Below are 23,932 nucleotides of genomic sequence, written 5' to 3' on the forward strand. Positions count from 1 at the left end.
TTTCTTGGAGGCAGCTCAGCAGGTGCTAAACCCCCACCTTTCGGCTCTCCTTCCCCTTTGGAGATCTTTGTTCCCTAATTCAAGTACCTCAGAGTGTCTGACCTGATGGCCGCATTCTTTTAGCTTTTTAAACTGTGGCTATTTCCTGTTCCATAATGAGACTTGACAATCAGAAGTATAACATCATGTAGATGCCCACAGAAGCAGAATAGCTACGTTATAATGTTACTTGGGAGAAGAGGAAATTGTAATTTAAGGCTGCCTTGCAGGCACTTTACACATCTAGTGGACTTCAAGGCCTTAACAATAGATAACATTGTTTTAATCACTGAAGAAATGCAAATAATTCTAACAGTTTTTGAAACAGGAACTATCAGTTGGGTACTGCTTGTAAGGATATTTGTGTATGGGTATGTTTTTAGGTACGTTACTTAATTTCCATATCCTGGTTGAAAGTTAAAAAAAAAAAAACAAAATCTATTTAAAGAGGATGGTTTCCAATCGTCATCAGATCTTTCTATTTTTATTCTTTGGTGGCAAATGTTGCTGAATGGCTATTTCCAGTTCATTTCAAAAACAATTCAGTTTTATTTTGTTTTCCATCCATTGTTTATAACATTCATTTGTCATTTTTGTCATTTTGTAGACCTACCAAGAGCAGCTGTCAGGATCTTAAGCAACATGACATTCCTTTTTGTGAGTTTGTCATACACAGCTGAGAGTGCCATTGTAACTGCTTTCATTACCTTCATTCCCAAGTTCATCGAGTCACAGTTTGGTATCCCAGCCTCCAATGCCAGCATCTACACTGGTAAGGCACTGCCGCTAGGGCTGCTTGAAAACATGATCATTTTGACCATGAAATGGAATGGGTGAAGAGAAAGTTCAATCTAGCATCGAAGTGTTAAGCTAGTTCATTAACAGCTACATTTCCCCCCAGATTTTAGGAGGCAGAAATCCTGGAAAGTGTTCTCTTTGATTCAGATTGTATTGCCATGTGACACATTTCCCAACTGTGTTTTGGGAAGGGAGAGAATTTTGCATATTTATATTTCTATGGTTCTCAGTTTAAAAAATGAAATAGGCAATGACATTCAAATTTAAATCTAAATAGATCTTTTTATGGGTTGGCATGGGTTTTAAAGTGTTAAGTCAAAAATATTGATAACCTGAAATATAGATCAGTTTCATGGTGGCAGGATTTCCCCTTCAGAAATGTGAACAGATTTTATTTCAATTACTGGAGATGTGTGAAGTTGAAAAGGAAATGTATGAATTTTATTTTAGATGTTTGATGTCTGGGCAAACTGATTTTTAGGAGACTTTGATGCATATACCCATAGTACTTAGTGTTTAAAATCTTCTTTCATAATAAATTGGATGCTTAGAAATGTGGAAACATTAATTCTCAGATATTGGAGGAATTTTCAGTATATTATATCATGTAATATTGTAGATATTTTCTTAGTGGTATCAAAGATGGCTGATTGGCCATATCTTCCTAAAGACTTAATTTATTTAATAAGGTAAATTTCAATAGTTGAAGTATATTTAAATAGTGTAGAATTATGATAACTTTTCAGGTGACTTAGGCTCCTACGTTCTCCAATTCCACATTCACATCCAGTAAACTTGAATTATCTGAAAATGAACAGGCATCACTGTAGAAAGAGAAATTGATTTGAAATATTTGGGTAATCACTTTGTTCTTTACTTCATCTTATACATATAAAGACATACAACATTGGGTTGTGGGCCCGGGATAGCACATGTTTTTATAAAGAATACACTGCTGTGGACTATTGTAACTGTGACTTAAAATATGTTTTTCTTGATCTTGGTTGCAAATATATATGATTTCCTATATTAAGGTAAAATTTCCAGATTATTTTATAGTTTGGTTGTGAGAAAATCTAAACCTTCCACTTGTAGTTTAACTCTTCCACTAACCCTTTGTTGAGCAATGATTTTTGGACAGGGAAAGCAACAGTTGTCTTGTAGTTAGATTCAAAGCCACACAGCTGTTAATTATAGGGTAGTCTCCAGCATTTCCCAAACTAAGTTTCAATATTCAAAGGTGTTAGTGGGAAGACAGTTCATAATAAAATAAATTTGGAACTTGCTGAGTTAAACAAAGTATCATAGGATTCTTTACTGCAGGCCCTTTCATTTCCTTTAATATGCCGATATGCATCGTGAAACTCCCAGAGGACGACTCAGACTACAGCCTTTTCCAAAGTCATTTGACCATGAAACCTGATTTTTTTAGACGCATCTTTTTCATAAACAGTGTTCCCCAGGATACACATAGGGAAGCCATACTGTGTGCCCCAGTTCCAGCCAGACTAGGGAGCAGAGCTGCCTAGATCATCCCACTTCTCTGCAGATGCACCATTTTCACCTTAGGGTTAGTGGGAGAGTAGTGCAGTGCTGAGCTGGGTAGGCACTAATGCACCTTGAATGCACATGGCTAAAGCCATCTCTTAGTTACTGGTAGGGCCAAGGCTAGACAGACAACTTGTGGAAAAACAGAATAAAGGGTTCAGCTAGAGCTGGGGTGTCGGCTGCAGACTTCCACAGCAGTGTGGTTGAGGCGGTGACCACTAAATGTGTCCCACTTGGCCAGGGAAGTGCAGGATTGAAAAAGGCTAACTCACAGTGTTCATCCCATGCTCCAATGTCAGAGTTAAAGAAGCAATATCTCAAAAATGCCACTTCCATTCTGATTTTGTCATCAGCAACTTTTGTTTATTTGTTTGTTTGTTTTGATCATAGCCAGTGCAGTTTATACAATGTTTGCTATTCCACTTCTTCTGATAAAAAGCTTTTTATTTCCAGGTCGAATATTTTTTCTTCCTTTATAGATAGGCAACAAATAATAATAGTCAAGAGATATTAAGATTGATTAAGAGTAGAAGGAGGCCTATTAAATTGCAGTAAGATTAAACAGAGATGATAATTATTTTTAAAACTCCTCTTGGTTTTTCTTTTCTTTTAAAAAAAATTTTAAGTTCTGGGGTACGTGCAGTACGTGCAGGTTTGTTACATAGGTAAACGTGTGCCATGGTGGTTTGCTGCACCTACCAACCCATCACCTACGTATTAAGCCCCACATGCATTAGCTATTTTCCCTGATGCTCTCTTTCTCCCCTCAATCCCACAACAGACCCCAGTGTGTGTTGTTCTCCTGCCTGTATCTGTGTATTCTTACCATTGAACTCCTACTTATAAGTGAGAACATGCGGTGTTTGGTTTTCTGTTCCTGCGTTAGTTTGCTGAGGATAATGCCTTCAAGTTCCATCCATGCCCCTGCATATGACATGATCTTGTTCCGTTTTACGGCGGCATAGAATTCCATGGTGCATATGTACCACATTTTCTTTACCCGGTCTATCACTGGTGGACATTTGAGTTGATTCCATGTATTTGCTATTGTAAATAATGCTGCAATGAACATATGTGTGCATGTATTTTATAATATAATTATTTATATTCCTTTGGGTATATCCCCAGTAATGGGATCGCTGGGCCAAATGGTGTTTCTGGTTCTAGGTCTTTGAGGAATCGCCATACTGTCTTCCACAATGGCTGAACTAATTTACATTCGCACCAACAGTGTAAAAGCGTTCCTATTTCTCTACAGCCTTGGCAGCATCTGTTGTTTCTTGACTTTTTAATAATCGCCATCCTGACTGGCATGAGATGGCATCTCACTGTGATTTTGATTTGCGTTTCTCTAATAATCAGTGATGTTGAGCTTTTTTCATATGTTTCTTGGCTGCATGTGTGTCTTCTTTTGAGAAGTATCTGTTCATGTCCTTTCCCACTTTTCAATGGGGTTGTTTGTTTTCTTCTTGTAAATTTGTTAAAACTCCTCTTGGTTTTTTGAATTGTTATCAGTTTAATCATTCTTACTCTCTGGGCATAGATTTTATTTTTCAAAGAAATTTTAAAATTTGAGCTCTTTTGTTCTCTGAATCCCTTTTTTTAATGCATGTAGACTGAAATGGGGAATTAAGAAATATATCTGAAAAAGAATTTATCATCTGACAAAGTTTTTGGGTTCAAATTCTCTTTTTACTTAAAAAAATTATTTACATACATACCCTGACCTTCATTGCAATTTGTTTGCGTTGTGTTATGGATGGAGAGAAGCACCAAACACCTATGGAAGGACTGGCCTTCTACTGCTCGCTCGTTCACATTGCCATTGAATGCCAGCTCTGTGCATAGCACTGTGCCTGGTGTGTGGCTGGGGAAATCTAAAGACTCACACCAGGCCCTTAAGTTGCTTACACATCTAAGAGGAGAGAGAAAACTTGTGAAATACATTAGAAAAAGCTGTCTAAATAAATTCACAGAAAAATTGGATCACAGAGATTATTTTCGCTGATGGGGCAGTGTGGTTGAGTTGCATTTCATGGACAATGGCTTTTAACTAGGTTTTTAAGGGAAAGTAGAATCTGCCCATTTGGAGTTTGGAGAAAAGGTGTTTATTTCCTGTGGAGGATGAGCTTGAGCAAAGGCAAAGCAGCAGGGGAGGATAAAGCTTACTCTAGTGGCAGAGGAGGGTGAAGGGGAGAGTTTATCCCTAGGTCAGAAATAGAGCTCCAAAGGCAACCAGGTGCAGGGTGGGAAATCTGCTCAGGGACCTTCAGCTCCACTTCTCTCATGCTGTAATCACTTGAGGACGCTTGTGCCTGGTGGTAGGTGGTGACACCAATGTCTGACGAGGGCATCATCGCAATACCAGAGTCAACCCCACTTCACTCCTCTGGTACAGTGTGTTTCTACTGAACAGTGGGTCTGTGTCACAGGGCACTCTCCCTGCTCATGGGCTTTCTGCTGACTCACTTGGGGTCACATTTATCTCTTGAAAGTAGTTAAATATTATGAAGTTGGTATTTTGGAGAGGCCTGAAATGATGGGACGACCTCTTGTATTAGTGTGTTCTCATACTGCTATAAAGACATATCCAAGACTGGATAATTTATAAAGAAAAGTGGTTTAATTGACTCACAGTTCTGCATGGCTGGGGAAGCCTCAGGAAACTTACAGTCAGGGTGAAAGGGGAAGAGGCACGTCTTACATAGTGGCAGGTGAAAGAGAGTGAGCAAGAGCAGGGAAAACTGCCTGATAAAAGAACTCTCACCATCATGAGAATAGCATGGGGGAACCACCCCCATGATCACATCACCTCCCACCTGGCACCTCCTTTGATACATGGGGATTATGGGGATTACAATTTGAGATGAGATTTGAGTGGGGACACAGGGCCAAACCGTATCAACCCTGAAGGAGCAGTTATACAGGGTGTCCTTGGAATCCATTCACTGCCAGTAACTAGTTGCATGGCTTTGGTCAAGTCACTTTCCTCCCTAAATTTCAGCTGAAACTGGAGTTTATCTGTAACTTGAGGATAGTCTCTCCTCTGTCTCTCTCTATGTCGCATTGTTGTGAGGATCAAATGAAGTAGTGAATAGTGATTTGTTTTGAAGCTTACTTAACTTCAAATAGGTACAACAATATAAATGGAAAAATACAACCTGACCATATCACAATAAAGAAAATTATTATTTATGATGATAGCATCTTACATCTGAAGCTGTGCACTTTGAATAGGTCTGAGAATAAAATTTCTGTAATAATAACAATGATAATAAAAACACTGCTGACATGTACTGAGTGTTTACTAAGTCCAAGGCTCTACCTAAGCAATTTTGTATGGTTAACATCATTTAATCTATGTAACTAATGCCTATGAAGTAGATATTATTAATTATGCCAGTTTTCCAGATGAGAAAAAAAGGCCCAGAGGGGTTTAAGTAACTTGCTTAAAGGCAAATAGTTAAGTGTTAGAGCTGGACGCTAGAGTCTTGTACTCCTTGGAGTACATAAATATTGCTATGTGATTTTTTTTTTTTAAGACAGAGTCTTGCTCTGTCACCAGGCTGGAGTGCTGTGGCACAATCTTGGCTCACTGCAACCTCCGCCTCTTGGGTTCAAGTGATTCTTCTCCCTCAGCCTCCCAAGTAGTGGGGACTACAGGCATGCACCACCACGCCTAGCTAATTTTTGTATTTTTAGTAGAGACAGGATTTCACCATGTTGGCCAGGATGGTCTCACTCTCTTGATCTTGTGATCTGCCCGCCTCTCCCTGCTCATGGTCTTTCTGCTGAGCCACTTGGGGTCACAGTGCTGAGATTACAGATGTGAGCCACTGTACTTGGCCTCGCTATGTGATTTTTACTGAAATATTATAATACGTATATGCTGTTGTCATCATTTCGATTTAGTTTTTTCACTATTTCCAAAAAGACAATATTCCAAAGGTTTTAGGATTCCACTTCCATCCACTCAGCCGTGGTCTACAACGTCTGTTTTCAGAGCACTGTGATCTTTCAGCATTGCCTTTGCTTGGGCTCTTGCCCTTTGATGTGTAGAATTATAGAGTTAGAGCTATTGGTTTGTCTTTACAAGGGAAGTAGCCTTGGAAAATTCCATTTTGTTTTTCACTGTAGAATAGTTGAGATACTTCTGTGGTAAAAGAATTAGGTTGGGGTGTAATTTAAAAAATTACTGTAATTTTTACTGTTGTCTAAATAACCAAATATTTGTCATCCATCTTCAGCCACTGAATTGGGATTTGGTTGAAGTGATTTACAGCAGTGCCACTGAACTTAAATTGCAGCCTTTGGGAATCACTTCATCTTTAGATGCAAAAGACATATGAATGGGCTTTGATTTGTTTCATTCTTCTAAGGGCATCAACAGTTTTTATATAATTTTATGAGCAGTTTTTAAAATTTTTGTACTAGTTTTGTAAACGTATACACGGATTTTTCTTTTTAATGTTGAGATTAAGCATTTAAATACAAATTTAAGTGTTTTAGGTGTAGATGTCCACTATCACTGACCATTTCCAAGGTCAGGTGGTAACACTTGGCCCTGAGATGCGTGCTGATACCACTCAAGCATGGTGGCTCTGAGAATGGAGAAATGTACTTGCAAACCAACATTTTGTAGCAGCTGCTAAAGTCTTCCCACTTATATCATTTTAATCATTATTGAGATGAATAGAAGCTATTAGGAACAAAAAGTGAAAATTATAGGCTCTTTGTCTTTTGGGGAGAGAGGTATGTATTAATATCATGCTGAATTATATTTGTTTTTCTTCAGTGCTAATGAAAACTTTTGTAAGAGCTTATAGTGAACAAAAAGTCAGAACACTCAGCTTCTCTTTATTTATCAATCAACTAATTTAAGGAATGTTTGAGTGTCTACCATGTGGCAGGTTCTTAGCCAGTGCTCTAATGATGGCAGTTAAACAGGGTTCAATTGCTCTTTAACAATGTCTTTAAGACTCAGAGAACCCCAAACGATAAGAAACACATTGGCATTTCTTGCAGGAAAGGATACTACATGGCATCAACATTAAAGTAAAGATGTATTAGGTTGGTGCAAAAGTAATTGCGGTTTTTGCCGTTGAAAGTAATGACAAAAACTGCGATTACCGGCTGGGTGTGCTAGCTCATGCCTGTAATCCCAGCACTTTGGGTAGCCTAGGCGGGTGGATCACTTGAGGTCAGGAGTTTGAGACTAGCCTGGCCAACATGGCGAAACCCCGTCTCTACAAAAAATACAAAAATTAGCTAGGCGTGGTGTCACGTGCCTATAATCCCAGCTACTCGGGAGGCTGAGAGGCATGAGAATCGCTTGAACCTAGGAGGCAGAGGTTGCAGTGAGCCGAGATCGTGCTACTGCACTCCAGCCTGGGCGATAGAGCCAGACTTCATCTCAAAAAAAAAAAAAAAAAGTTGCAATTACTTTTGCACCAACCTAATACTTTGCAGCCACAGGCCATCTCACAGCAAGAGGCAGGATCCACTTGTCCCTCTCAGAAGGGAGTGGCAGGACCCACTTTCTCTCTTATACCAGGCACCACTGATATGTGTGTATGGATGACCCAGGAACCATAGAATCCAAAGTGGTGTTTTATGTTTTAAAATATTTAAAATACTTGAATATTTTTAGTATTTTCTTGGTCCCATAGATTCCTGCTATGTAACCAGCTTCAACAGCCGAGCTCTCCAGGGGTCTTAGGGAGACCGGTTATAATAAACATGAAATGAGCATGTTTGGAAAAATGATTTAATCTAAGATTTTAGAGAAGGAAGAAATTACAGAGTTCATGCTCATTTTTGTCAATAAACAATGGTGACAAGCTGGTACAAACCATCCTCAACCACTTCGGACCCATAGTTATAAGGCAACACTGTTCATGAACATGTTTTGTGCCTTGACTAGGAGTCAGTGCCCTGCAGATGCATGTCGATGGTTCGGCAAGACAGCTCAGGCTAATTCCAGGCCTGTGTAGTTACTCCTCACGGGGACTCCCAGGGCTTTCGCAGTACATAAGGTGGACACTGTTTTTCTCTCCAAGTCTGTTTTCTAGTCTAGAAAATATTAACTTGAACTGAAATGAACTCTATAATTTCTTCCTTCCCTAAACTCTTAGATTAAATAACTTTCCCAAAACCATGTGTACCAAATACACATTTATTCTTACCTTCCCTATGGAGTTATATTGTTTTCTTAAAAGGGAATAGTTATTAACCAATTCATCACTCTGGTATTTGTAGTAATGTTGCATCCCCACAAACTCTGGCCATATCCAGAATCAATATTATCTGTTTTGTTTTGCTGTGGGCAGCCTAATGTAGTACACAGACCTCTCTGAATCCCAGATCTGTGACTTAACTAGATGTATGCTTTTAGCCAAGTTGCTTACCCACTCAGAGTCTCAGTTTCTCATTTGTAAAATGTGAGTGATCATTCCCCAGGGCTACTGTAAAATATTAAGTGAGCTAATTAGATCTTAAAGCATTTGGTATATAGTAGATACTCAAGAAAAATCAGTTTCTCCTCTTTTTCTGTTATGAAACTGTGCTAAATTTAAATTTCCTTTAGGAAATCTTGTTAGGTTTTCTGATTTTAAAGCAAACTGTATTGGTCTACCTTACAGTGGTAATTGGAGGGCTTTTTGTTAAATCCCACCTGTGAAGAGAGGTAATACAGTCATATAAGATGGTAAGAAGTGACTATTTTCATCTTGATCATAGGAGTAAAGTAGCGGAAACTTTCTGGGGCAGGAGAGAGTAAGGAGGTTTAGGGAGGGATGTCCATGCTTGCAGCGTATTAGGAATCTCTCTCTCTTACACACATGCTCTCTCTCTCTCTCTTTGAATTATTCCAAATCAGTTCACCAAGTGACCAGCTTCTTGTTTGGCCAGTTCCCCCAATGACCGTAATTTCTTATGTGATTCTTTCTCTTTACTAGTTTTCAGAGTAAAAATTTATATTCTAGCAAATTTATATAGTGGCCAATAATTTGTTAAAAGTATTATGAACTCCTTTTTAGGTGTTTGATGTGCTTTACTCCATTGCAGTTATCGCTTTTTTTTTTTTTTTTTGGGACGGAGTCTCGCTCTGTCTCCCAGGCCGGACTGCAGTGGCGCGATCTCGGCTCACTGCAAGCTCCGCCTCTCGGGTTGACGCCCGTTCTCCTGCTTCAGCCTCCCAAGTAGCTGGGACTACAGGCACCTGCCACCACGCCTGGCTAATGTTTTGTATTTTTAGTAGAGACGGGGTTTCACCATGTTAGCCAGGATGGTCTCCATCTCCTGACCTTGTGATCCACCCGCCTCGGCCTCCCAAAGTGCTGGGATTACAGGCGTGAGCCACCACGCCTGGCGCAGTTATCATTCTTTTTGATGCCCCAGTTGCCCAATCTTTGGCCTTTGGGAGCCCCTTAGAGTCAGCACCTGTGTCCTTTGGCTCTACCTCAGTAGTCTTTGTGGTTTCTGTCACGACAAAAGGTGACTCACTTACCTTCCACATTTCCTGCCCTAGACCTCAGATCAGTCGTGTATCTGCATTGGACACCATCATCTGGGCGCTCGGGTTGCCCATTGCTCATTGCTACAAGATCATCATTGTTTCTGGACTTTTTCTAATTAAAAAAAGTCACGAGATTATACTGATGTTTGCACTTCAAATGTTGATATTACAGTTATTATTTACCTTTTCTGATATTATATTTTAATCTCTTTTGTTTAATGATAAAAATCTTTTTTCTAATGACTTTAACATAATTATTTTATTCAAGTGTGTGTGTGTTTGTATATATGTATAATAATTTCAAGCCAATTCTCAGTATTATTTATTAACCATAAACCATAAGACATATAGCACAGAAGTTAATCGTAAAATACTAAATACAGCTTTAGACTTTTGTAGTTTCTTTTGTTCAAAGGCCATTTCTTACTGCAGATGTGCAAAATACTGTTCTGAAGTTATTTGAAGTAATTCTTCTCTGTTTGGTTATATCTGATATATTGTGATGTTTGTTTTAATTTGTTTTTGGTTTTTAATTTTAGAAATACCTTTTTAAAATTTTAAAGCTAAATTTGTATTTAAAATTATATAAAACATTTATATGGTTTGAAGGTCAAAACTATAAACAAAGTACATTCAGAGAGGCCTCAATTCCATCCCAGTTTCTTCCAATTCTCTTCCTCTCTCTATAGGAAGCCATTTAAAACATTAGTTTATCCTTTTTTTATTTCTTTTTAAATACATAAGTAAATACATGTATTACATATGCAATATATATAATATATATGTCGGTATTTTACATTGGTGTTTTTCACCTTTCTTTCCAAAGGTTGGCATGCTGTATGCTCTGTTCTGTGCCATACAGTCTAGAGACTTTGCTCATTTCTGGGTAGCTGCACAGTACTCTATTGTGTGAAGTCTATTCAGTCCCCTAATGATGGGCGTTTGGTTGTTTCCATTCTTTTGCTATGACATGATAGTGATAGGTATAAGTCACTTCACACTAAATAACCCATTTGTCTAATACATTATACTTGTTCCTTTTAAACTCTCTGATTGTCCAGCGTATAGTTTGCATTTGCGCTGGCAGAGAAGCCGATTCCAGAAAGGGAAAGGAGACCGAGAGGCTGCGCAGAGAGGGCAAGGAGACCGAGAGGCTGCGCAGAGAGGGAAAGGAGACCGAGAGGCTGCGCAGAGAGGGAAAGGAGACCGAGAGGCTGCGCAGAGAGGGAAAGGAGACCGAGAGGCTGCGCAGAGAGGGAAAGGAGACCGAGAGGCTGCGCAGAGAGGGAAAGGAGACCGAGAGGCTGCGCAGAGAGGAAAGGGGAAACCAGAGGCTGCGCAGAGAGGGTATGAACCGAGGAGGCTGCGCAGAGAGAGGAAAAGGAGACCGAGAGGCTGCGTGAGACAGGAAAGCAAACCGACCGAGGCCGCGCCAGACAGGGAAAGCAGACCGAGAGGCTGCGCAGACAGGGAAAGGAGACCGAGAGGCTGCGCAGACAGGGAAAGCAGACCGAGAGGCTGCGCAGACAGGGAAAGGAGACCGAGAGGCTGCGCAGACAGGGAAAGGAGACCGAGAGGCTGCGAATATCTTTGTCACATAATACTCAGGCCTCATCCTTCCCACGCCCTTCCCTGCCCAAGATTTAGCATTTACCCTCAGATTCTTATAAAGATCAAAAGAATGAATCTTTGTGAAAATACTTTAAAAAGCCTATACAGCTTTTGGGAATCCAAAGCAAATTGACATCTTTCCTTCAGTGGAGCCTGTGCTATGATGGTAAAAACCGGTGAACTTTATTAGGCTTCCACTCTGAGCCAGGCATGGCGTTAGCGAGGCGCCTTCCGTGCGTGCTTTGCAGTCCTTCACCACAATACTGCAATGGGAGGGAGTCCTTCTCTCTCCAGTGAAGAGTTGATGAAAATGAGGCAGGCAGAGCAATTTTTGCAAGAAACACACCTCACAATCCATTATAGGTCCATATTATACAGATTGAACGGGTCCTCAGAGAAGCTGCTTACAATTTGGAATTTTTATTCTGTCAATTTTTTCTTCTCCAACTTTTCATGTATTAGATAAGACATATAGCATAGAAGTTAAGAGGGTCAGTTTAGGAGACAGATCTTGTTGAAATTCTTCCTCTGTTTTTTCATCCACCCATCCATCCAGTCATCCCTTCACCCATTCATCCATCTGTCCACTCACCCACCCACCCATCCATGCACGACTATTTATAAAGCTTTTGCTATAGGCCTGGCACTATGCGCAGGGAAGCCATATGAGAACACAGAGGGGTCCCACCTTCAAGGCCTCACAGTCTAGTGAACCTTGTAGGCTGCCTGTGACCCTGGACCAACTCATTAACCTCTATGGGTAGCAAAGGCTCTGAGGATTAAATGAGAGAATGTATGTTGTGGGCTTCACACAGTGCCTGGAAAGTAGCTATTAGTAATAAATGTATCGCTCACTTTATGAGATCTTCCAGGAAGAGGAATCTAAGGCGGAAGAGGAATCTTAGGCAGAAGAGTAAATGCAGGACTTAGGACATGTGGAAAACATTCATAAGAAAGATTATCTGGAGGGAATGGATTTTAAGAGGAAGAAAAAGTGTGGCTAATAGGAGGTAGAGCCCGGGCGTGGTGGCTCATGCATGTAATCCCAGCACTTTGGGAGGCCAAGGCGGGCAGATCACTTGTGGCCAGGAGTTCGAGACCAGCCTGACCAACATGACAAAACCCCATTCTCTACTAAAAGTATAAAAGTTAGCTGGGCGTGGTGGCGCATGCCTGTAATCCCAGCTACTCAGGAGGCTGAGGTGGAAGGATCGCTTGTACACAAAAGACAGAGGTTGCAGTGAGCCGAGATCGCACCACTGCACTCCAGCCTGGGCAACAGAGTGAGACTCTGTCCCCCACCCAAAAAAAAAAGGAGGTAGGAAAATGAAAGAGAAAGCAAGAGACTTGATACTGAAGTGAAAGGCTGAGGAATAATCTCATCTGAACTGAAGGAGGCTAGGAGATGTAATATCAATGATAAAAATACAATTGCTTTAAACGTGTATCAGCTGAATCGGTGTAGGGTCAAATGTTTATATCTCTGATTTATTTACTCTCCGTTTATTTTTCCAATATAAATGGCTACTTTTCACAACTCTTAGTGGGAAAAAAGAAATTTTAAGTGTTTTAATTTTATATATTTGGGCACAGTGCAGGAAAATGTCTGTTGACTAAATCTTTCAGTTAACTAAAATGTTTTTTTGCTTCACTTATCTTTGATGATTAATAGCACAGTCCGTATGTCTGGGATTTGTTTCCCAAGCACATGTGTGCACGCTCACACTGAAAAACAAAGACAAACATGACCTACTTATGAGGATATATTCTGGGCTCTGAGGACATTCACCTCGGTGCTGTCCACATTACCACGTCTATGCTCACAGCATGGTGTTCTGAATAGCCCAGAGCCCCTCGAGAGCCTTAGTCATAAAAAATATTGTATGTTGTTCACAGAGCAGGATTTTTTGTGAATAAAAGTCAGGTTGAGAAAGATTAGAGAGCTTTTCAAAAAGACTGAAAATCCAGAGGAAACACTGAAGTGTCAGAAGCAGACGTAGGAGCGTTTCTGCTACTGAGTGCATCTTATCCTTGGTTCAATCAACAAAGATATGCCCAATAGATTTGATGAAGGAATGAATAAAAACTTTCATCTTCCTGACCCTTAGGGTTTGCATCTCTACAATGAGGATTTGAATTAGACAATGTTTCACTAAAGGGCAACTAACAAACATCTCACCATCCCCCACGACTTACAAAATCCTCTGATTTTTATGAGTAGCTTCTTTTTCCAGGCATTCAAGTTAATCACTATCTTACCACTTTACTTTGGATCTATACCTTTTCCTGGCAGTTAAAATTTCTTTTGTGTATACATACATACATACATACATACATACATACATACATACATCTTTATTCTTTTTCTCCCTTGGTACATGAGATGGAACTGAGGTTGAATTGCTTCACTTTTTGCCTTTCTGGGGGTACTTTACAGGAATAAGGTAGCTCAATGGTTAAATTTCTGCTTTTGAGAGCTCAGAAACTTCTTACTGGGCATGTTAGCAGGCCCATACCCTGCTAAAGTGAGTGATCCCTACCTGCTCTGTACTGAACCAATATGATATAGGAGAAAGGTTGTGGGTTTTGGCATCGGAAGTTCTGGGTTCAAGATCTGCCTCTGCCCCTTACAAGCTGTGTAGCCTTGAGTGAGTCAACTAATTTGGCCTCAGTTTTACTGGCTCTGAAATGCTATAATTGTATCCATTTTAGAGGGTTTTTGAAGTTTTAAAAATTACTTAAGTGTAAAGAACCACACAAATATTAATTATTAATTAGAATGACCCTGGCTTTTCTCCCTATTTATCAAATAGACCATCCTCCATATAAATGACAGGAGAACCAGGATTATTATTGAAAGAGATGAGGGAAGGGGAAAAGTAAGAGACAGGGTAGATTACTAATAAAGACACAGGTGCGAATTCAAGCATCCATTGCCTCACAGTTAGTGGCACACTGGGGCTAGTGACACAGTTCTGACTCCCAGCTCATGCTGCCGCCTCTTATTTCCCCAGAGATGCTTTCTGTTTACTCAGAAAGATCACATCCTGAGCTAATTAATATCCTGGCCCTTAAATATGGCCGGGATAGAGTTATTACCGCACAGGCAGGAAATACCTTACTCTTTTTTCTAAAGAATGAAACATGTGCTTAGACATTGTTAGAAGTGGAAGTAATGTCCTTTTGCGGAGCCATCTCGCAATGGACCTCAGCAAATTAGCTTTGCTGCCAGGCTCAGCTTCCTGGTGAGGCATCTTTCCATTGTCCAGAAGGGAGCACTTGGGTTTATTTGGATATGTTACTGTTAGTCTGATTAGATTTCAGGCTAATAGTTAACTTTTTCAAGTCATTGTACTGAAATTCTTCTCCTATCTCTATTTGCAATAAAGATGAATATAATTTATGTTCAATTTTTGATTAAAGTGGTTATTTAGAAACATAGGTGCACACTTCCCTTATTACCTGTGCAAGGGACAATTCGTGTATGCTCATTTTATATAGCGTAGTTCAGTGATATTATTATTCAGTATTATTCAGTGATACATTATTCAGTAGTTCAGAAGATATTATTTAGCAATATCTTCCTTAAATTTGTTTGAAATAGGTACTGGATAAATACCAAACCCTTTTGAAAATGTAAAAAATTGAATAGGTATTTATATATTAAATGCAAAAATTGAATGCTTAGATACTGTAGTATCCTTTTAGTTAATTGGCATATACTGCTGTTTCTAAAAAGCATACTGGGCCAGGCATGGTGGTTCACGCCTGTAATGCCAGCACTTTGGAAGGCTGAGGCAGGCAGATCACCTGAGGTCAGGAGTTCGAGACCAGCCTGGCCAACATGGGGAAACCCCATTTTTACTAAAAATACAAAAAATTAGCCGGATGTGGTGGTGCACGCCTGTAGCCTCAGCTACTCAGAAGGCTGAGACAGGAGAATCGTTTGAACCTGGGAGGCGGAGGTTGCAGTGAGCCGAGATTGCACCATTGCACCCCGTCCTGGGTGACAGAGTAAAACTCAGTCTCCCCGCCACCAAAAAAAAAAAGCATACTAAAATTGTTGTTAAGCAAATGAGCACCTATCCTATTTCTTGGGGAAAAACTTCAAGGAAAGAGATTTTACAACTCTCCTTAGCTTCCTTTTCTATTAGTTAATAAACCTGTTCATGTTTTTTAAAGTATGAACCTTTTCCTCTCACCTCAAATTTTTTTTTTTCTTTTGAGGGATATAAAGGATAAGTGAATTTTGATTTTGAGAAAGTTGTTAACTTGGGCTGGGCATAGTGGTTCATGTTTGTAATCCTAGCACTTTGGGAGGCCGAGACTGGAGTATGGCTTGAGCCCAAGAGTTCAAGCCTGGGCAACGTAGTGAGACCTCATCTCAACAAAAAACAAAAAAAAAATTAGCTGGGCATTGTGGCTTGTGCCTATGGTCCCAGCTACTCAGGAGGCTGGGGTGGGAGGATTGCTTGAACCCAAAAGGCAGAGGTTGCAGTGAGCCAAGATCGCACCACTGCACTCCAGCCTGGGTGACAGACTGAGACCTTGTCTAAAAAAATAAATAAATAAAATAAAAAAAGAAATGTGTTTAATTTGTATTCAAACATTCATCATGCACAACATTAAAATTATTAACAAAAACTACCTTATAGACAGAACAAAAAAATAATTTTAATGTTACACAAAACAAATACATCTTTACAAATACTTCAATATAGCTGAAAATAAAAGCTCTGGTCTTGTGCTATACTTTCCATGTTGTGGTCAACATAAAATCTAGATTCTCAAGTAAGTTTATTTTGTTGTGTCTTATACTAACATGAGTAAACTTAAAACTTGCCAAAGAATATATATTTACTATAGTCTCATATAATGTGGCTAAATTATGCATCAAGAATAGTCAGTCACTGCCTCATCTCTGTATCAGCCAAATTCATTGATGCGTAAGTATGTTCCTACATATGTATGTATACATTCACACACAATACGTACATGCATACACAAATATTCACACACACACACACACACACACCATGCATGTGTTAACAAATCTCATCATTTTTGTCTTGAAGATCTGAGTTTGTTTTAGGAGACAGTGTAACTAACTGCAGAAATGAGTAAGAGTTAAGAGACTAGGTTTCAGTTTTAGAAGGAACAATGGACCTGGAACTTAGGCAACAGATTTCTCATGTAAGACCTGAGAGAGCTCTGCCTTTGAAATCAGATTTTTGTCCTGTCTTTGTTTTGTTCGCTTGTGATCTTTGACAAGGTGTGTCATTCATGTATCTTAGTTTCCTTATACAAAAAATGGGAATAAATAATAATCCATAAGATTAAATAATATTAAGTGTAAGTACTTCAAGACTTGAAGTACTCCACATATTTATTATGATTATTACATTGTCATTTCATTTTCTCAGTCTGTTTTCTTATCTGTGTAAGGAGATAATACCTGTTTATAGAGCTGTTGTATTGATCAATTAAATAATTGATGTGAATGTGGTTTGAAAAAGTCATAAGGGCTTATTTCCCTCCATGAGTTTAGGTTGTTGTTGGTAATCTTGGTTAAAGTTGAAGTCGGCCCACTCTAACATAAACACATTTATTATTTTATTTTATTTATTTGTTTGTTTTTTTGAGACGGAGTCTTCGCTCTGTCACCCAGGCTGCAGAGCAGTGGTAGATCTCAGCTCGCTGCAACCTCCGCCTCCTGGTCTCAGGCGATTCTCCTGTCTCAGCCTCCCAAGTAGCTGGGACTATAGGCATGTGCCACCATGCCCGGCTAATTTTTGTATTTTTAGTACAGATGAGGTTTTGCTATGTTGGCTAGGCTGGTCTTGAACTCCTGACCTCACGTGATCTGCCCGCCTCAGCCTCCCAAAGTTCTGGGATTACAGGGATGAGCTATCGTGCCTGGCTTATAAATACACTTCATCTTTTAATCATAGCACTTTTTTTTTGGTGTGTGCCTCAGGATTGAAGACAATAAGGGGGTAAACCCTTTGAAAGGAATTTTGGGTTTCCCGCTGTTTTAGGTGGAAAATTAGTCTAAAATATTTTCCTTTCTGAAATAAACAGGATTTGAAAGAATTGATCCTAAAATAAGTTTCTATAAATAAAAACATTTTTTCTTCATTTTTAGAATAAAACTGAGCACCTGTTCCTTCAAAAATGAAGTGGCTTAAATGACTGAAAAGATCTCGCAAAGAAAATAACAAACATTTGTAATTTAAATGTATGTTTATGGGAGCACTAGCCTCATATAAATCTAGAAAAAGCATTGGATTTAGAATCAGATAACAGTCTAGGCCTTGCTCTAGCATTAATTAGCCAATGATTCGAGGTGAATCACTCATCTTTCCAGAGTCTCACTTTTATTTTATATCTATAACACGAGGTAGTTAAATACATGATCTCTGAGCTCTTGTGTTAATTTAGGATTATATACTTTTTGAGAATATCAGAGACTCAAAGGAACAGAGGCTTGAACAAAAGAGATCTTTATTTCTCTGTCACATAAAATTCTGGACATAACTCAGGGCTGGTATAGGGACTGTAATCACCCACAGTGCTTCCAATTTCTTCTCCATCACAGACTCCTGTCCTCATAGTCCAAAGTGGCAGTCCAGTTATTATGTCTGCATTTCAAGCAGCAAAATGGAAGGAGGAAGGAGGAAGAGCAGGGATTTACTACTTTTGCTTACATCACATTGGCCAGAACTTGCCACATGGCCACGCCTAGTTGCAAGGGAGGCTGGGAAATGTAGTCTATTCCAAGCAGCCATAAGTCAAGCTGTTACTCTAGAATAGGGATCTTGGGACAAAGTTAGCCTGCTTCCTGCTTTTATAAATAAAACTTTATTGGAACCCAATCATGCCCATTTGTTTACACATGTCCATTACACTACAACAACAGAGGTGACTAGTGTAATAGACACTATCTGGCTCACAAATTAGAAAATATTTTCTCTCTGGCCCTTAATAGGAAATCTTGTCAACTCTTGCTTTAGGAAAAAAAAGAGTAGTCATTGGAGAGTAAGTAGCAATCTCTGCTCTAACGCCTTTCCAAATTCTATGATTTTGTGATAATATACAAACAAAAAGCCCAAACAATTTATTTCATGAGGTAGTAATATATTTTAAAATGTTAGTAAATACTAAAACATGACATTTTCTCTTGTTCCAATGGGTTGAAACTTGAGTTGTGCCTATTAAATTGTCCTGTTTTTGTTCTGTCCACTTCCTGATTTTATATGGCCGCTCTCAGTTCCCATCTAATTATCTAAGATGTTAGCTACTCTCCTGCAACTTTGAGTACAGAAATATTAATACTTTATTTAGCATGTGCCTTGCATAGTCTTCATTTTGGTGAAAATAAAAATGCGAAAAGATTCAGGGCTACCTTTGGTCCTGGTGAAGACTTCCTAGTATAATATCTGGGGTTGTTGGTGAACCAGTGACCATCACGTCATTAAAGAAGCCCATGGCTGTCAGTGGGAGGTACATTACATTCACAGTTGCTACACTGTATTTTCTTTCTTTGCTGGTTCACATGTATATTTGGGGTTAAATTTTGAATATTTATTGCATTTACTTCTTATAGCTTTTCAAGTTATATTGTTGTCTTCCAAAGAGAAGTTTTATCTGAAGATATGTGATTTTGTTACTAAAAACCAAGAATAAATAAGGTCTGAGCAATAAGGGGAGAAGATTAGATGATTTGCTGAAAGATTTAGAGATGGGTCTAATAAAATTTAAATTTTTGTAGGCACACAGGAACCATGTCATGTTTCCTTTCTAGTAATTTCTACCCAATTGTTGCGGGAAATTAAGGAATTGGAGAGACTGAATGGAGTGCAAGCAAGTGTTTCTTTAATGTGTACACCGGCTCAGCAGACATGTGTCCTGAAAGTCTGAGCCTAGAACAAATAAAACGAGTTGAAGCACTTTGAGCCGGGCACTACATGAAGCAGGAAGCAGGCTTACAGAAGCGAGAACAAAGGCTGCTGTGACACTTTTGCAACATGTCTTATATGTCTGGGAAAACCTGGTTTGCAGGTTATGCGTCTCTGTCTTGTGATCTTGCAGCAGTGCAGGGAAGAAACGAACAGGAGTTTACAGAGCCTACAAAATATGAGGAGGGTAGATATGGTTAATGTTTCTTGGGAGAGACAGTTAATATTCTCTTCTAATTTTATCTTCGAGGGGGCTACTTGAATTCTTTTTAGCCTTGGTTAATACAGCAATTCATTCTATGAGTTATTGTTATTTCTCTTACTATTACTATAATCTTTACTATTATTACTTATGCTATTATTCTGTTATTTTCTTAATTTCCTACTTCACAATGACTAGTTTCTATAAGATTGATTAATTAATGGATTTCTGAAACCTAAGTTCTCATAGATAGTAGGGTTGATGTTCTCCACAGATGCTCCGACCATTAGATTCCTAGAGTATGTTTGCGTTTATAAAACTTATTTTGTGGATTTCATTATCTGGTGGAGTTGTGCATGTCTTTTGAAACAAACAAACAAAATCTTCAGGTTAAAAGTACAGTATTTGGCATACTGGTTAAGATTTTCAACCTGTCTGTCCACTGTCTTGTCCAAAGTTGTTATTTTTTTCTGGCTTAAGCTATCTTATTCAGAGAGCAAGGTGAACTGATTACTTTTTGAAGTTTCTTCCTTATTACAAAATGTTTTGATTTTTATTATCCTGGACTCCTGGTAAACTTTCTTTCATGAATAGATGGGGACAGTGTACAACTGGAGTATCACTTAATCCCCCGAATGCTGCGTTCACGTCCTCCTTCAGGTTTTTGCTCAAATGGCCCCACGTCAATGAGACTTTACCCAGGATCCCTCAGTTAAAAATGCAACTCCTCTCCCTACTCCTCATTTCCCTTACTCCGCTGAGCATTTTTCTCTGTAGTGTTTTTTACCTTCTAACATTCTGTACAATTCTTATTGGTTTGTCTGTTTCCCACGTTAGATTGTAAACTCAATCTGGGCAGGAATTTTAGTCACTTGTATTCCCTGTGTGTCTCCAGAGTTTAGAACAGGCCTTGGCACAGAGTGGATGCTCAATACATGTTTTCTGTTAAATTAAATATAAACTTTAAAAACTACATATTTTTGTAAGTTTTCTGAAAGTTGTTTTTAAAAACATGTTTGTAAATAACCCAAAAATGAATTTTAGCTCAACTACCATTTAAGTAATTGAAGATTAAAAACACAATGTGATAAGGGGCATCTACGGAAAACCCACAGCTAACATCATACTTAATGGTGACAGACTGGATTGTTTCTCCCTAAGATCAGGAAAAAGGAAGGGATGTCTGCTCTTGCTACTTCTATTCTTTGTTACACTGGAGATTATGCCCAGGGCAGTTAAGGAAGAAAATGAAATAAAAGGCATTCAGATAGGAAAGGAGGAAGTAAAACTATTTATATTTACAGATTATGTGATCTTCTATGAGAAAATCTTAAGGAATCTATTATAAAAACTATTAGAACTAATAAATGTGTTCAACAAGGTTGCAAGATCTTACAAGATCAATATATAAAAATCTACTGTATTTCTATATACCAGCAATGAATCAAAAATCAAATTAAGGAAACAATTTCATTTACATTAGCATCAAAAGAATGAGCTATTTAGGAGCAGATTTAACAAAAGAAATGTAAAACGTTTATTCTGAAAACCACAAAACATTGCTTAAAAGTAAAAGAAAATGTTGGTCAAAAAATACAAAATTTCAGTTATGTAGGAGGAATAAATTCAAAAGATCTACTGTACAACATGGTGACTATAGTTAATGCAGTGCATTCCTGAAAATTAAGAGTAGATTTTGTGTGTTCTCACTACAAAAAAGATAAGTATGTGAAGTAATGTATATTTTAATTAGCTCAGTGTAGCTGTCCACAATGTGTCCTCATTTCAAAATGACATGCTGTACCTGATAAATGTATACAGTTTTTATCAATTAAAAAATTAAATGTTAAAAAATCAAAGAAAATGTAAATAAATTAAAAGCATTGTATGTTCATGGATTGGAAGACTTAATATTATTAGGATGTCAATATTTCCTAAATTGATCTATCTGCAGATTCAATACAATCCTCATCAAAATTCCAACTGGCTTCTTTGCAAAAATCGGCAAGCTGCTTCTAAAATTCAGATAGAAATGTAAGCTACCGAGTATAGCCAAAACAATCTTGACAAAGAGCAAAGTTGGAGGACTCATAATTCCTAATTTCAAAACTTACTGAAAAGTAACAGTAATCAAGACAGTATGGTATGGGATTAAAGCAGACAAAAACATCAGTAAAGTAGAGTTGAGACCCCAGAAATAACCTTATATATTTATTGTCAACTGATTTTTGACAAGAGTGCCAAGGCTATTCAATGAGGAACAAATAGTCTTTTCAACAAATGGTGCTGGGACAACTGAATAGCCACATGCAAAAGAATGAAGTTGGACCCCTAGCTCATACCACATACAAAAAGCAACTGAAAATAAATCGAAAGCCTTAATGTAAGAGCTAAAATTATAATACTCTCAGAAATAAACATAGGCATAACTCTTGGTGACCTTGTATTAGACAACATAACCAAAGAAAAAATAGATGAGTTGGACTTCATCAAAATTTAAAACTATTATTCATCAATGGACACCATCAAAAAAGTAAAAATGGGCCAGGCATGGTGGCTCATATCTGTAATTCCAACATCGGGAGGCCAAGACAGGAGGGTCGCTTGAGCCCAGGAGTTTGAGAGCAGCCTCGGCAACGTAGGGATACCTCATCTCTATAAAAAATAACAAAATTAGCTGGGGGTGGTGGCGTGTACCTGTAGTCCCAGCTATTTGGGAGGCTGAGGAGGGAGAGTCGCTTGGACCTGGGAGATTGAGACTACAGTGAGCCATGGCTGTGCCACTGTACTCCAGCCTGGGTGACAGAGCAAGGCCCTATCTTAAAAAAAAAAAAGGTAAAAAGACAGCTTGCAGAATGGGAGAAAATATTTGCAAATCATATATCTGCCAAGGCAGTTATATCTAGAACAGATAAAGAACTCTTACAACTCAATAATAAAAAGACAAATAAGCCAGTTAAAATGGGCAAAGTATCTAAGTAGACATTTCTCCAAAAAAGACGTACCAGTGTCCAACAATAAGCACATGGAAAGATGCTCAGCCTTGTTAGTTATCAGGCATATGCAAATCAAAACCACAATGAGATACCACCTCACACTCAGATGGCTAAAATCAAATATTATCTGTGATAATAACAAGAGTTGGTGAAGATGTGTAGAAACTGGAACCCTCACACTGCTGCCGAGAATGTGAAATGGTACAGCCACTTTGGAAAACAGTTTGGCACTTCCTCAAACACAGAGTTAACATATGATCCAGTAATTCCATTTCTAGGCATGTATCCAAGAGAAACAAAAACATATGCTTACACAAAACTTGTACATGAATGTTCATAGCAGCATTATTCATAATAACCAAAAAATAGAAACAACCCAAATGTTCATCCACCAATGCATGGGTAAATATTATTAATAAAATGTGACCTAGAAATGCAATGAAATGTTATTTGGCCATAAATAGGAATGAAGAACTGACACATGCTTCAACATAGATGAACCCTGAAAACATACTAAGTGACAGAAGCCAGGCACACATATTGTATGACTCCATTTATATGAAAGGTCTCAAATAGGCAAACCTATGGAGGTAGAAACTAGGTGGTGTTTGTCTAGGGCTACAGCAGTGGGGGGCGAGGTAGGGCTGGGTGTGATAGCTAATGGGTGTGGTGTTTCTTTTTAGGGCGATGAAAATGTTCTAAAATTTTAGTGATGATTGCATGTTTCTGTGAATATACTAAAAACATTAAACTGTACACTTTAAGTAGGCAAATTGTGTAGTACGTGAATTACAGCTCAGAGAAGCTGTCAATCAAAAAAAAAGAAACACAATACGTCTAATTAGTGATTTGACTATATTTATGAAATGGCTGCTCTGGTCTTCCCTATTCACTCGGCAGAATTAATATGGTTTCTCAAGAGCAAAATTTCCACCTGGCCTTAGTGGGGCAAGGGCGCTCTAATAGGTATAGTTCAGATGTGCAGACATTTGTCTCAATTTTTTTTCCATATACAGAGTTTGAAAAGTCTGCTTACTTCTCCCAGGGGAAGGATAGCTTTGTCAAGGTTTTGCAGTTCTGCTATTAGTGGGCGTCATGACGATGAACTGTCTCGATGGAAAAGCTCCGAGGGCTGCTGGATTTGGACAACAATGGACAGAGGAGAAGTTGAAAGTTGCTGACAGAAAACGGATCTTGCCCAGAGGGCCTCCAAAGAGGGTTTTGTACTTGGCATGGGCCGCGTCTGTGGGCTTTACCTGTATGA

The 23,932-nt window shown here is 38.7% G+C and overlaps 1 protein-coding gene across 3 annotated transcripts in view; it reads left to right on the top strand.

Annotated features, from left to right (window-relative positions):
• The window catches only part of SLCO5A1 (solute carrier organic anion transporter family member 5A1), a 160,022-nt gene that overhangs the window by 91,010 nt on the left and 45,080 nt on the right, over nucleotides 1-23,932 (top strand). For 2 of the 3 annotated variants that reach the window (XM_032759602.2, XM_032759603.2), the window contains one exon: nucleotides 647-811. The exons of the other annotated variant lie outside the window; for it this stretch is intronic. In XM_032759602.2, the coding sequence (XP_032615493.1) occupies nucleotides 647-811 (165 nt within the window). The remainder of the gene's footprint in view (nucleotides 1-646; nucleotides 812-23,932) is intronic. 3 annotated transcript variants of the gene reach the window in all.

This window comes from Hylobates moloch, unplaced genomic scaffold, assembly GCF_009828535.3.
Source record: "Hylobates moloch isolate HMO894 unplaced genomic scaffold, HMol_V3 SCAFFOLD_9, whole genome shotgun sequence".
In the NCBI taxonomy this organism is placed as follows: Eukaryota; Metazoa; Chordata; class Mammalia; order Primates; family Hylobatidae; genus Hylobates; species Hylobates moloch.